Below are 15749 nucleotides of genomic sequence, written 5' to 3'. Positions count from 1 at the left end.
GTACACTAATACTGGTGTACTGTAGTGTACAGTACACTAATACTGGTGGGTGGTGTTTATTATCAATCTTACTAGCAAGATCCATCCCAATGTTTCACCATCAAATCTCCCATGGTAGTGATTTCTGAGAGATAAAGAAAAAATAATTTAATAATAGACATTATTAACCAGCAGGTGAGGACATGTGCTAAAAGTTTAACCCTTTGCAGGAACTGCAGGACACAACAATACACAAGCATATGACTGTATATTTTGTAATTACATTGATATTCTACATTTTATAGCCATGGAACATCAACAAAGGTAACCTCAACCAAACATCTCATTTGCAAAACAGGCTTTATGTGTTAAGTTCCAGCAGATAATTGGGTAAACCACCATAGAAATTAAAACCATGAAGTTGAATTTTAGAAAATCTAAGGCTGTTTGAGTGAAGCGTTCCAGTCACAACTGTTGACCAAATCATATCAGCCCCGCTCACTAAACAGCAGCTTTAGATGGTGATTATATAAAGGAATGGTGACGCAAATCAGTACGATAGAAGCTACCGACAATCAGAGCAGGTGACTGTAGTCCACATTTGTTTCTGAGGAAACTAGATTTTCCTTGTGCAGCAGTCTCAAGCCATATTTCAGAAATTATAAAATCCTCAACACAAAATTATCTCCTTTATCAATTGATCCATCAGAAATGTTTTTGAAACAAGGTAATGAAGTGTATGGGTGGTGTTTGTAGTGTATGTAATATTTGAACAGTACTGATTGCTTCACAGTGGTAAATTGTTAAAGAAAACGCACATAAATAAATAACACTATTTTCTAGTAGTCTATGCAACCCTCTATAGGAAGTACAGAGGGAAATAAATGATAAACAAATGCTATGTTTTAAAAATGAGTACACAATAAATCAATACATACAGTTACCCAGAGATTTCCAGCAAACATGGATTTTAATATGGCAAAGGTACAATTTTAAGTATTAGGAAGAAAAATGCCCCAAGAACATTTTTGAAAAACTGATAACTTTATCAGCAACAAAATTGTCAAGAAAGGTTTTCAGAAAAATCATCCATTACAGAACAATCTCCAAATGTTAGTTATGTCTCACAGCAGCTTGCTGTTCACCTGTGTGCACTTGAAATGTGATTAAAACCTATTTCAGTTTCTCAGCATTAGACATGGCAAGTCTCTTCTTTGCAATTAATGATTCCCTTGTCAGTTTTCTGATCAGATATTGCTTGTCACGACCTTGCTGCAGAAATAAATCAATGGTATATTGATGTTTTGCCATTGCTCATAAAATTACACCATCAAATAATTTATATATACCGAATAAGCAATATATTGCACCTCCAATAAATCTAAAACAAATACATCTTGTCTTCTTTCTAGAAACTTGTTCGGATTCAATAAAGTTAAGTATTATTAGATCAACTAGATATCTGTTAAACGATTAAACCTATCACAAGTCTCTGAATGAAATGGTAGAACAATTTGGTCATTGTTTGCAGGGTGATCTCACGTACACAAAGGGTTGAATGAGCCTGCCCCACCATTCACTTGGACCACCACAGATCTATCATTTTACAGCACCAGCAGAAAGTCTCCAATGAACACGACAACTGAAGTCAGAACAAGGCTGAGGGTGGATGAACACACTAATGGTCGGCGATTTGTGAGATCGTTGCTGTTGATCCTTTGGCAGACTGGAAAACCAGCTTCTGGACGTTAGACTGAAGTTAGCATAGGTTTGTGAAGGGGAGGTCTTACTTGACAAATATGTTGGAATTCTTTGAAAAAGTAAATAGCAGGACAGACAAAGGAGAGTCAGTAGATGTAATTTACTTAGATTTTCAGAAAGCCTTTGATAAGGTGCCACATGTGAGGCTGCTAAGGAAGATGAGAGCCTATGGTATCAAAGTGCAGATACAAGCATGGATATCAGGTTGGCTGGATGACAGAACACAAGGAGCGGCAATAAAGGGGGCTTTTTCTGGTTGGCTGCCAGTGATTAGTGGAGTTCCACAAGGGTCGGTGCTGGGCCACTATCTTCAAGTTGTATATTAAAATTAAAGGAAGTAGATGAGGAGAAATGTCTTTAGTTAGAGGGTGGTGAATCTGTGGAATTCTTTGCCACAGACGGCTGTGGACGCCAAGTCAGTGGATGTTTTTACGGCAATGATAAATAGATTCTTGATTAGTACGGGTGTCAGTGGTTATGGGGAGAAGGCAAGAGAATTGGGTTAGGAGGGAGATAAATCAGCCATGATTTAATGGCAGAGTAGACTTGATGGGCCGAATGGCCTTATTCTACTCCTATTCCTTATGACATTAATCCTATTGTAGATAACGGTTCTATTGTAAACAAACGATCTTCTAAAGCAATGTGGATAAGTTTAGCAGCATCAAAATGTGCAGATTCCCCCAACATCAACTTAACATAGTATTGTTAAGCTGATGACAGTACTGGGTCATCATTTGTAATATTCAAATCAGTTCTTCCCATCTGTACCAGGAGCCTCAACAATGCCAAGAAACAAACTTGCATAAATGATAGAGGATGGGAATAAGGGCTGTGACCAGCAGCTGGAGATAGATTCTGCACATCATTCTTGCATCACTGTTGAAAATAATCTACATTTTCATTTTTATAAAAACTGATCTGCTCACTGTTGTTCACATATTATTACTTTAGTATATGTTTATATGTTTAAATCTACTAGGTTGTGATCAGTTGAAGAATGGCATCTAAGGTGGCTATTGATAGATTACTGAAAGTATCCTGCATCTAGGAACAAATCAAATTGAAGGATAGCAAAGTTACCAATACGAGGTAAATGTAAGCACACAGGTTTCTACGCCTTCCAGACGTGCCGCTGAGAAGCCGATGCCGGAGGTGGAGCCTCGCGGAGGGTGGACGAAGCCTGCGACCATCAGTGCCTGGGTCTGTACAGCCCGCGGCTGGGGCCCGGGTCACCACCACGGAGGTGTCCGGAGAGGACCTGGCGGCAATAGTGGAGAGGTCGGCACGGCAGTCGATGATGGCGCCGACTGACAGTCGAGGACGGATATGTGGAAGCAGCTGCTGAGGGAAGGAACAAAGGAGGACCCTGCGTGAGGGGACCACCTTGAGGGAGGGGGAATTTGTGACAGTACGCGTGGGGGAAGGAACAAAGGAGGACCCAGCGTGAGGCAACCACCTTGCGGGAGGGGGAATATGTGACTGTACTCGCCCTTTATGGGTGACAATTTGCAGTCCTTGGGTACGCAAGGAAAGAATTTCACTGAGACTTGTCACATGTGACAAAGTATTCAATTCAATAGGTGAATAAATTAAATGCCAAATCAGAGAGGAAACAGTAAAAATAACAATCTCACTGACAATTGGGATTAGAAGTTATATTTTTCAGAGTTGATTGACAATAATTGTGGTCAGAACATTGAAAAGGACCCATCACAGAAACTTGCAAACTCCATATTTCAGTCTGAGTTTAGTTAGTACCCACGGAACCAATACACCTCTGCATCTGCTTCCCGCCTGTTGTTGCCATTTTAAAATTATTTTCTTATTTTTTATTATATGTTACTTTCCCCTCACATAATGATGGGCCCATTATATTCACCTGTATGTTGACAGGGCAAATATATCAGACTGAGTTATATGACAATGTTTGAACTTGCATCATGGCAGATGAATGTTGCTGATACTCTACACCTAATGAAGAAGCCGATGGGGGTCACTCACCATAGCCAGTTGGTCCCGCAGTTGCATGACGACGCGTTTGTGTGCTGCAGCCAAAGCCACGAGATAAAACAGGATGAGGCTGGAGAGAAGAGGAACAAAGTGGGAATGATGCCCATCTTTATGTCGGGACAAATTCTTGTTATCATCTTCTGCACCCAAACAGGCATCAACATTAGAATAAAAATGGAGTTTCACTGGAGGTTTGTATTAATTAAAGCGTATTTGAAGGTGTGCAATCTGATCAAATATTTAAGATTCATTTGATAGTAAACAAACAAGACAACTAAACCATGCTGACATCTAAACATCGAACAATCTTTCATTAACGGGCTATCGGTAGAATTAACACCCAAAAGCCCCAAATGTACATCATTATTGGAGTTTACCATCCTTTGTGTAACATGTAAATTTGTACTTTTGTGACCCATATTTAATCAGTAATATAATGTTCACAAGTTGTCGGAGTAGAACTAGACCATTCGGCCCATCAAGCCCATTCCAGAGGTCGGCCAATTCAATCATGGTCGATCTCTGCCTCCTAATCCCATTTTCCTGCCTTCTCCCCATAACCCTTGACACAAGTTCTAATCAAGAATTTGTCTCTCTCTGCCTTAAAATTTTCCACTGACTTGGCCTCCACAGCCCTCTGTGGCGATGAGTTCCACAGATTAACTACCCTCTGACAATCCTCCGTGAGGAAAGAAGTTAATCTGCTAGTTTCAGGCAGTGATCTGTAGACTGCTGAGTATTTCAAAGATGCGGCCCACCTGAGCTGCCATGTCCAAGCACCAACGAGGTACCACCAAAATCTTCCAAATTCAGAGACAGCAGAAGAGAACCAGTCAGCATTCTCTCCTTGGCCTACAGCCCTGCACTGAGATGTTAAATACACCAAGTCATGATGCATCTGGTACATTGCTCACATGCCCATCAACAGACTCCTGAAACAGACACCCCACTCCCTTTCTGCCAGTGGAGGGGTCTCACACTGAAGACCTATAGAACCCAACCACAGAATGAGAACAGAAGCAAGTCACCACTGACCCCGAGGGACAGCCCGAAAAGATGGACATTTATTAAACAGAAGAATATTTTGTGGCCCAACAGGAAAAGGAAACAAATGAAATACTTACCACACGAAGATGAAGAATGGCACAGCAAAGATTTCGGACGCCAATCCATACAGAAGCCGCCGGAGACTCTCTGGAAAGGCGTTGATAGTGTGCGGTATAATTTCCCAAGTGGTATTGAAATTAATAAATGGCCCACAAGATTTTGATGAATTAATTCTGTTTGACAGAGGAAAGAAAAATCGCTATTAATTTTGGCACATAAAAATGACCAATATCCATCTTAAAATATGTCTTTCCATAAAACTAAATATAAATACTGAACATTATACCCCTTGTGAAAACATTTCCCTTTTCCCTATAAACATATCCACTCTGGACAAATATGTTCTCTTGTTTCAGAGAGAATTCAGCTGCTCTGTTTTCCCAAGTGTTTGGTTTTGAAATAATTAGTTCAAAGTTCCAATCGCAACATGAATGCATTTAATTTGGATGTTATATTATTTTCACTCTACCTTGGTACATATGACACTAAACTAAACTCAGAACTCAGATCACTTCCATAGTTAGGGGGCGCTGCTCTGGCGGCTGCCTTGTCAGCAGCGCGTCAGTTTTTTCAACTTTTTCTTATTTTTTAGTATGTTTTAAAGTATGTATTTTGTGTTTCTCGGTGTGTTTTGTGTGGGGGGTGGTGTGGGGGGGTAAGGGGGTAAGGGGGAAACCGCTTCGGTCGCCTCCTCCATGGAGCGGGTGAGCCCTCGCTGGAGGGGAGCGCTCCGTTTCGCTGGCCCGGGGCAGCCGGCAGCCTGAAGTCGCGGCCTGAAGCCGCGGTCTGCAGAGCTCCAGCTGGTGCGGCGTCTACAGCCCGGGATCCCTCGTGGGGGACCCGGGGGAAGAAGAAGCCATCACTGTGGGCCGCGGCCAACTTCTACCGCGGGGCCGGCATGGACTTACCATCACCCCTGGAGGGGAGCTTCGACCGCCGGCCCTGCAGTCTACGGTGCTTCTGGCTGCCGCGGAGACTTTAAATCTCGACCGCCGGCCTGCGGCCTACAACAACTTAAAGCCGCGGTCTCCGGTGAGGAAGAGCCGATCCTGGACTGACTCTGGACTCTGGTCCTGTCCACGGGGGGGAAATGGAGGAGGACTGGCCAAATTTTTGTGCCTTCCACCACAGTGATGAATGCTGTGGTGGATGTTTGTTTTACATTTTTATTGTGGTTATGTGTTCTTTATTATTGTATCACTGCTGACAACCCAAAATTGCCCCTCGGGGACGAATAAAGTGCTTTGAATTGAATTGAATTGAATTGAATTACATTGGCCAATAACTGAGTTTATGAACGCGTGCCTCATTGAAACCTGAAGCTTCCTTACAGGAGATATCTTGTAGACATTATTGAGAATATATCAAGCTATGCAGTTCAAGCTGCATCATTATGCCAAGTTCTCAAGAAAAATGTAAGCAAGATTGATTTCACAATTACCACTAAATTGAGTTCATGCCAATTCTAATCCCTGTATTAAACAATCAACATATATATACCAGCATTTTTCTTTATTTAATATACATTGCTTTCATAGAAACATAGAAAATAGGTGCAGGAGTAGGCCATTCGGCCCTTTGAGCCTGCACCGCCATTCAATATGATCATGGCTGATCATCCAACTCGGTATCCCGTACCTGCCTTCTCTCCATACCCCCTGATCCCTTTAGCTACAAGGGCCACATCTAACTCCCTCTTAAATATAATTTAAAATGATCAACTGTGCTCCAATCCCACTGTGGGCTGGACCTGTTATCCAGGTCTATTATCCTCTCAAGTTCCCTGACTTTGCCCCATTGCTGACAAATAAGGGACTGACTAATAATCATCTGGCTTGGTTGTGCTTGTTGTGAAAAGTTTATTTTGCATTGGATATTGGAAAAGGAATAGAAATGTTAATACTTTTTTTTTATCAAAGCAGAAGTGTTTTTGAAGGAAGTTTCTGAATTTTAAAACAAACATACAAATGTTATACAGATTTTCTTGATGAATTTCTAGACCAAATTTACCACTATAGATTTATTTTGGATTTAATACTTAGTCAAAATAACAAAGAGAATGTAACTAGTGATGCAGGTACATATGAAACCATGATTTAGACTAAAGTTGTTGCACAAGATGCTGGGAAATGTGCTACAGTAATGTTGAAGTGCCATGGGAAACTTACAATGCAATACTGAAGATTATCGGAACGCAGGCCAATGGAAGTCCAATTAACAGAACTGCTAGGAAGAAAAAGTTAGAACTCGATGCTCGAAAAGGTCTGGTGGATGGCTGGCAGTTGTTCATCAAAGAAATCTGAAATATTCACAACAGTTTATTCCTTTCATGGTAATATTTATTTATAGGTTTTCACATAATTTGACCCATGCCACCGCCTAGCTCAGGACCAGTCACACAGCATAGACCTTGGGCTTACCATATCCATGCTATCCATCCTATACCCACATATATAATTCCCATTTTCTAGCATTTTGTCCTTAGCCCTCGACAGTCCAGCCAGTTAAGTGGTCTTCGAGTGCCAGTGAAGATTATCCACTTCACATTCAGCAGTAACTTAAACTTATGGGCTTGTCCCACTTAGGCGATTTTTCAGGGGACTGTCAAGTTGCCGGCAGTCGCCTGAAAAACCGGCAACTGAAACGACGACTGTCAGGGTGGAACACACGCACACACACACACCTTCCTTCACCAGCCCGTTAAGCAGGCGGGGACAGGGCAAGCGGAGGGAGCGCTGTCTGAGTGAAATTCACACGGTGCAAAGCCAAGGTGATACAGACACCACGCGATGAACAGGAAGGTTGGCGCTGTAATTTAGACGGCTAATGCACATTGTACGGTAAGTAAGAGATGGGGAGAGGGGGGAGAGGGGGGAGAAGGAGTGGAGACAATAAAGAAGCCAGAGATACACGGCTGTGAAGCTCGGCAGACATTTAACATTACCGCTCGGTTATCCTTGGTTCTGAAAACTACTGCTTAATTTTTTTTCCCCCAATGAGCCAATGAAATTCACCGGTCAGCACCGGCTACAATCTACGAGAATCTACGACCTCCTGGCGACCCACTAGGACCTCCTGGTGACCCGCCTACGGCACAAGAATTTTTGCTACTCTCCATGGCGGCTTCATTCTGGTCGCCGCTATTTTGTTCAACATGTTGAACAATTTGCGGCGACCATAATGAGGCCACGACTAGTTCCCAGAATGTGGGAACTCACGACCAACCAGCCGAGAACATGTGGCCACTGCATAGTCTCCTGCAGTCGCCTAAGTGGGACAGGCCCATTAGGATCTTACCCATCTATTCCTTCATCCATTTTTATTTGTTTTCCTTCACAAGCTGTGAAATGCCATAAAACATTATTTATGCCACTGTTTTTGTTAAGACTGTGACAAGTGACTCATTGGGCATCAACACGTGACATCAGTGTTACCCTTCACTGGAAATCCCAAAGTAAATGTCAGGAGGTCCAGCGATGGGCCTTCACTAAAGATTGTGTTTGTGATTACAAACAATATGAATGTGGCAGGAATTAGTGCGAATGAAATTTCATTCTATCTACAATTGTAAACATTTATCTGAACAGTTTCATTTGTACATTTTGTCAAATAATGTACCTTTTTGATATAAAATATAGTGAAATACTTGATGGTTGCTATTCCAGGAAGCAATGGTGAATAAAATGTTCCTATCCAGCAGATGGTCTGCCCATACACAATTGCCAGCACATTCTGTGGAACACTGAACTGTTGTTGCCCCCACCATGTGAATGGTGGAAAAGGGCAAAATGTCACCAGCAATCTGCACAACAAAAGATCACATTGTGTATGAAGGCACACTGTATAAAAGTTCTACATCTAATATAGTAGTCATATTTATATTCAGAACGTTGCTCTTCTATTACTTTCATCAGGTCTAGAAATCATTCCATAAATAGAAAATGCATGTTAATTAGCAGTTTTAAACAATGACATGATTTCATAATGGTTGATGATTTTTAAATAAAAATCTTACAATTACATTTGTGGAAGAAAATAAAACTAATCGACTAATTTAGTTTACTTTGAAAACTGTCAAGGGAGAAGAGAAAGAGAAATATTGCTTACTTTCTGGGAAACTCCACAAACAACGTAACAGAAGCAATTATAATCAGGTCAAATATCATCAACTTGTACATCTCTTGTCCTATTCGAGTTTCCCAACACTGGAATAAAGAAAGAAACAAATAACTTTGTTCATTTTGTTAACAAAGTATTTCTCCTGCGTCGCTCTGTAAAACATGCTTTACAACCAATATAGTTTATATAGTAATACTGGAAGATTTCATGAAAGTCTGTAAAGTAATTGCCGGATATGTAATTTAATATTCAATGATAATAAGTTATTCATTATATGGAGTTGAATTCCTTGCCACATGACCTCATCAACAATGTAATGGTAAATAGCACATTCTACACTCCTTTTGGAAATTATAGTCGTTTTCTGTGCCAGATTAATTCTTGAATAGGTTCTTTCCCCTTGCTTTGTTGAGCTAAATCCTGACTTAGAGGGGTCTGTGCCAAACAAAGACAAATGGGACTAGCCGTTGGGTTAGTTTCATGCTCTATGACTGTATGCTTGTGACGACGGCATCATTTATCCGTGCATCAACTGCTCTTCTAATTAAACTTCTTAATACCTCTAAAACAATATACAAATTAGTTGTTTTTCTTAAAAGGTTGTAGGAGTTACAACTTAATTTACTCACTGGGTACAATTTATGGTTGTATCCACAAGTCTTGCATTCTTTATCATCGCATGTTGTAATTTGTAACCATAAGCTCACCAAGAGGACAATAATATTAGCCAATCGCACAAAGACAGACCTGCAGAAATTTACAATTAATAAGCTTCAGTTTGTTGTTTCTATGCAGAGTATGAGGAGAAACGTAAAAAACATGGAATGAATCTCGGTTCTAAAATATCCACCACCAACTGAAGGATTTTTAATCTTTGCTGGCAGAAGATGCATGCTTGTTACTCTACTGAACTCTTACTTTATACACAACAGATTTATCCTCGCAATTTATACAAGATTCCTAACTCTTCTTTCACTTGCATATTTAAGCATCAAGATTCAGCCTTTCTAAATTTATTTTATATATTATCTCCATAACCTTAGAAATACATAAAAATCTAGTTCTATGTGTTTGTTTTACTGTTACTTCATAAATGATGGTCGAATCAGGCTGGACTTTTTATGACTTATTTACTATGGAAACAACATGATATAAAAATGTGGTTTCAAGTTAAAGCTTCCTATACAGAGGTAAATTCAAAGTGCAGCAAAGTTCACAGGTATTAACTAGATGGTATATCTGAACCAGCATTGGGGAAATAATAAAAGATAACTTCAAAATAATTCCATGGATGGAAAAAAAAACAAAACACTAAATCAAGTCATTCAGAATAATCAATTTATGTTTGTTTCCACTGCTCTCGTATTCTGCCTTCCTACAATTAGCATCCATAAATTATTTCTAAACGTTACCATGAACTCTGCTTCAACCAGTAAAGTGAGTGTTGCATTCAACCAGCTATTTACATCAACAGCTCAGCACTCAGTGTAGAATCAGTGTGGACTCCACACTTTATGGTAGACAAAAATGCTGGAGAAACTCAGCGGGTGCGGCAGCATCTATGGAGCGAAGGAAATAGGCGACGTTTCGGGCCGAAACCCTTCTTCAGACTGATGCAGAGGGGGTGGGGGGGGGGGGGGGGGGGAAGAAAGGAAGAGGAGGAGCTAGAGGGCTGTGGAGAGCTGAGGGGAGGAGACAGCAAGGGCTACCGGAAATTGGAAAAGTCAATGTTCAGGCCACTGGGATGCAGACTGCCCAAGCGGAATATGAGGTGCTGCTCCTCCAGTTTCCGGTGGTGCTCACTCTGGCCATGGAGGAGGCCCAGGACAGAACGGTCAGATTCGGAATGGGAGGGGGAGTTGAAGTGCTGAGTCACATGGAGATCAGGTTGGTTAATGTGGACCGAGCGGAGGTGTTTGACGAAACGATCGCCAAGCCTACGCTTGATCTCACCGATGTAGATCAGCTGACATCTAGAGCAGCGGATGCAATAGATGAGGTTGGAGGAGGTGCAGGTGAACCCCTGTCGCACCTGGAACGACTGCTTGGGTCCTTGAATGGAGTCGAGGGGGGAGGTAAAGCGACAAGTGGAGCATCTCTTGCGGTTGCAACGGAAAGTGCCCGGGGAGGGGGTGGTGCGGGAGGGAAGGGAAGAATTGACCAGGGAGTTACGGAGGGAGCGGTCTTTGCAGAGAGCAGACGGGGTGGAGATGGGACGATGTGGCGAGTGGTGGGGTCATGTTGGAGGTGGCGAAACTGACGGAGGACTATTTGTTGTATGTGACGGCTAGTGGGGTGGAAGGTGAGGACTAGGGGGACTCTGCCGTTGTTGCGAGTGGGGGGATGGGGAGAGAGAGCAGTGTTGCGGGGTATGGAAGAGACCCTGGTGAGAGCCTCATCTATGGTGGAGGAGGGGAACCCCCGTTCCCTGAAGAATGAGGACATCTCCGATGCCCTGGTGTGGAACACCTCATCCTGGGAGCAGATGCGGCGAAGACGGAGGAATTGGGAGTAGGGGATGGGGTCCTTACAGGAAGCAGGGTGGGAAGAAGTGTAGTCTAGATAGCCGTGGGATCAGTGGGTTTATAGTGGATGTCGGTCAAAAGTCTATCACCTGTGATGGAGATAGTGAGGTCAAGAAATGGTAGGGAAGTGTCCACACTTTATGGTGCTGCTGGAGAGGTGGAAAGAGCATCTGTTACAGCAACTACAGTGCCCTCCATAATGTTTGGGACAAAGACCCATCATTTACTTGTTTGCCTCTGTACTCCACAATTTAAGATTTGTAATAGAAAAAAATCACATGTGGTTAAAGTGCACATTGTCAGATTTTAATAAGGGCTATTTTTATACATTTTGGTTTCACCATGTAGAAACTACAGCAGTGTTTATACATAGTCCTCCCGTTTCAGGGCCCCATAATGTTTGGGACACAGCAATGTCATGTAAATGAATGTAGTCACGTTTAGTATTTTGTTGCATATCCTTTGCATGCAATGACTGCTTGAAGTCTGCGATTCCATGGACATCACCAGTTGCTGGGTGTCTTCTCTGGTGATGCTCTGCCAGGCCTGTATTGCAGCCATCTTGAGCTTATGCTTGTTTTGGGGGCTAGTCCCCTACAGTTTTCCCTTCAGCATATAAAAGGCATGCTCAATTGGGTTCAGATCTGGTAATTGACTTGGCCACTCAAGTTTCTTTGTGTTTCCTTTCAGTAGCGGTTAGTTTAAAACTGGGCGCGACCAGCTAAGAGGAGCACATACCTTCAAGTTCGGGAGCGGCAGCAGTGAGTTCGGTGATTGGCTGTGGAATTTGATTGCAAATTGGTTAAGTGGCGAATTGGGCAATTTATCAGCTGGTACTAGCAAAGTTTGCAGTCAGGGAGCGGCCTTGTCAAGGGAAGTGCTCGAGAGTCTTCGGCGAGGAGAGGAGACTTCGCCAAAAGTTGGAGAGGATGGGACACGGTGAAGACATGACGGGTAAGATGATTCAGTGTGTGATGCTTGCAGGATGTGGGAGGCCAGGGACACTGATGGTGCCTCTGGCTGCTACAACTGTGGTAAGTGTGTCCAGGTTCAGCTCCTGAAGGACCGTGTTGGGGCACTGGAGAAGCAACTTGATGACCTCAGGAGAGTTTCCTGGACAGGATCTACAGTGAGGTTGTCTCACCAAGGATACAAGAAGAACAAAGGTGGGTGAGGAAGGGGAGTAAACTTGGAGTGCAGGAGACCCAGGCGGCTGTGCCTAATGAAAACAGGTACGCCCTCGAGAGCTGTCGGGGGAGACGACGCTTCCAGTCCGAGCGGCGGACAGGTCGGTGGCTCCAATCCTAGGGATGAGACTCGACCAGCGAGACCAACGTCGGGCAGAGCCCTAGTGGTGGGTGACTCCATTGCCCGAGGAGCAGACAGGAGATTCTGTGGCGGCAGACGAGATACGAGGATGGTCTGTTGCCTCCCTGGTGCCAGGGTTTAAGATGTCATGAACCAAATTCAGAACATCCTCGAGAGAGAAGGTGAACAGCCGGCAGTAGTTGTGCACGTAGGCACAAACAACATTGGAAACAAGAGGAAGGAATTCCGCAACGCGAGTTCAGAAAGTTGGGAAGAATACTGAAAATTAGGACTTCTAGGGTGGTTATCTGTGGATTGCTTCCAATACCTCATGCTAGTGAGGACAGGAACAGGGAGATAGGGGATCTGAGTGTGTGGCTGAGGGGCTGATGCAGGGAGCAAGGATTTAGATTTATAAACCACTGGGATCTCTTCTGAGGTAGGGGTGACCTGTACAAAATGGACGGGTTACACCTTAAATGGAGGGGGACCGACGTTCTGGCAGGCAGGTTTGGTAGGGCTACATGTGTGGGTTTAAACTAAATAGTGGGGGGGAGGGATTGACAAATTGGGAGTATAATGATGGAGTTAAAGGGGAGGCGACTACAGGTAAAATTACAAAAGATTCTCGAATTGATGGGAAAGAAAGTTCGAGAAGGGATAAAAGAGTAAGGTCAGGGTCAATTGTGAGTGGTGCGAGGGGGGACGTGAATACGGAGGTCAAAGTGTTGTATATGAATGCGCGAAGTATAAGAAATAAAGTGGACGAGCTCGAGGCTCAGTTAGAAATTGGCAAGTATGATGTTGTGGGAATTACAGAGACCTGGCTGCAAGAGGGCCAGGGTTGGGAACTGAATATTCAAGGGTATACCTCCTATCGAAAAGACAGACAGGTGAGCAAAGGGGGTGGGGTAGCTCTGTTGGTGTGGAATGAAATTCAGTCCCTTGCAAGGGGTGACATTGAAACAGGAGATGTGGAGTCAGTATGGATAGAACTAAGGAATTGTAAGGGTAAAACGACCCTAATGGGAGTTATCTACAGGCCCCCAAACAGTAGCCTGGACATAGGGTTCAAAAGGGAACTGCAGATGCTGGAATATCGAAGGTACACAAAATTGCTGGGGAAACTCAGCGGGTGCAGCAGCATCTATGGAGCGAAGGAAATAGGCGACGTTTCGGGCCGAAACCCTTCTTCAGACTGATGGGGGGTGGGGAAAGAAAGAAGGAAAAAGGGAGGAGGAGGAGGAGCCCGAGGGCGGGCGGATGGGAGGGTGGGAGGAGACAGCTAGAGGGTGAAGGAAGGGGAGGAGACAGCACGGGCTAGCCAAATTGAGAGAATTCAATGTTGATGCCGTAAGGACGCAAGGACCCCAGACGGAATATGAGGTGCTGTTCCTCCAATTTCCGCTGTTGCTCACTCTGGCAATGGAGGAGACCCAGGACAGAGAGGTCGGATTGGGAATGGGAGGGGGAGTTGAAGTGCTGAGCCACCGGGAGGTCAGGTAGGTTATTGCGGACTGAGCGGAGGTGTTCGGCGAAACGGTCGCCCAACCTACGCTTGGTCTCACCGATGTAAATCAGCTGACATCTAGAGCAGCGGATGCAGTAGATGAGGTTGGAGGAGATACAGGTGAACCTTTGTCGCACCTGGAACGACTGCTTGGGACCTTGAATGGAGTCGAGGGGGGAGGTGAAGGGACAGGTGTTGCATTTCTTGCGGTTGCAACGGAAAGTGCCCGGGGAGGGGGTGGTGCGGGAGGGAAGGGAAGAATTGACGAGGGAGTTGCGGAGGGAGCGGTCTTTGCGGAAGGCAGACATGGGGGGAGATGGGAAGATGTGGCGAGTGGTGGGGTCACGTTGGAGGTGGCGGAAATGGCGGAGTATGGCCGGGCACTTTCCGTTGCAACCGCAAGAAATGCAACACCTGTCCCTTCACCTCCCCCCTCGACTCCATTCAAGGTCCCAAGCAGTCGTTCCAGGTGCGACAAAGGTTCACCTGTATCTCCTCCAACCTCATCTACTGCATCCGCTGCTCTAGATGTCAGCTGATTTACATCGGTGAGACCAAGCGTAGGTTGGGCGACCGTTTCGCCGAACACCTCCGCTCAGTCCGCAATAACCTACCTGACCTCCCGGTGGCTCAGCACTTCAACTCCCCCTCCCATTCCCAATCCGACCTCTCTGTCCTGGGTCTCCTCCATTGCCAGAGTGAGCAACAGCGGAAATTGGAGGAACAGCACCTCATATTCCGTCTGGGGACCTTGTGTCCTTACGGCATCAACATTGAATTCTCTCAATTTGGCTAGCCCGTGCTGTCTCCTCCCCTTCCTTCACCCTCTAGCTGTCTCCTCCCACCCTCCCATCCGCCCGCCCTCGGGCTCCTCCTCCTCCTCCCTTTTTCCTTCTTTCTTTCCCCACCCCCCATCAGTCTGAAGAAGGGTTTCGGCCCGAAACGTCGCCTATTTCCTTCGCTCCATGGATGCTGCTGCACCCGCTGAGTTTCCCCAGCAATTTTGTGTAGCCTGGACATAGGGTGCAAGTTGAATCAAGAGTAAAAATTGGCATGTCATAAAGGTAATGGTACGGTTGTGTTGGGAGATTTCAACATGCAGGTAGACTGGAAAAATCAGGATGATACTGGACCCCAAGAAAGGGACTTTGTGGAGTGCCTCCGAGATGGATTCTTAGAGCAGCTTGTACTGGAGCCGACCAGGGAAGAATATGATTCTGGATTTAGTGTTATGTAATGAACTGGATTTGACAAGGGAACTCGAGGTAAAGGAGCCATTAGGAGGTAGTGACCACAACATGATAAGTTTTAATCTACAATTTGAGAGTGAGAAGGGTAAATCGGAGGTGTCAGTATTACAGTTAAACAAAGGGGACTATGGAGCCATGAGGGAGGAGCTGGCCAAAGTTGACCTGAAAGATACCCTA

General features: G+C 44.4%; 1 protein-coding gene across 1 annotated transcript in view; it reads right to left on the bottom strand.

Annotated features, from left to right (window-relative positions):
• Positions 1 to 15749, bottom strand: part of tmc7 (transmembrane channel like 7) — a 47413-nt gene that overhangs the window by 1136 nt on the left and 30528 nt on the right. The window contains exons 10-16 of the mRNA XM_033041217.1: positions 9609 to 9726; positions 8968 to 9065; positions 8479 to 8662; positions 7029 to 7159; positions 4878 to 5033; positions 3745 to 3823; positions 5 to 1251 (exon numbers count right to left, since the gene is read on the bottom strand). Coding sequence (XP_032897108.1) covers positions 1153 to 1251; positions 3745 to 3823; positions 4878 to 5033; positions 7029 to 7159; positions 8479 to 8662; positions 8968 to 9065; positions 9609 to 9726 — 865 coding nt within the window. The 3' untranslated portion in view covers positions 5 to 1152. The remainder of the gene's footprint in view (positions 1 to 4; positions 1252 to 3744; positions 3824 to 4877; positions 5034 to 7028; positions 7160 to 8478; positions 8663 to 8967; positions 9066 to 9608; positions 9727 to 15749) is intronic.

Source organism: Amblyraja radiata, chromosome 22 (genome assembly GCF_010909765.2).
Source record: "Amblyraja radiata isolate CabotCenter1 chromosome 22, sAmbRad1.1.pri, whole genome shotgun sequence".
Lineage (NCBI taxonomy): Eukaryota > Metazoa > Chordata > Chondrichthyes > Rajiformes > Rajidae > Amblyraja > Amblyraja radiata.
Note: the sequence above shows the minus strand (reverse complement) of the source record. Positions and strands in the feature narration are given on the sequence as shown.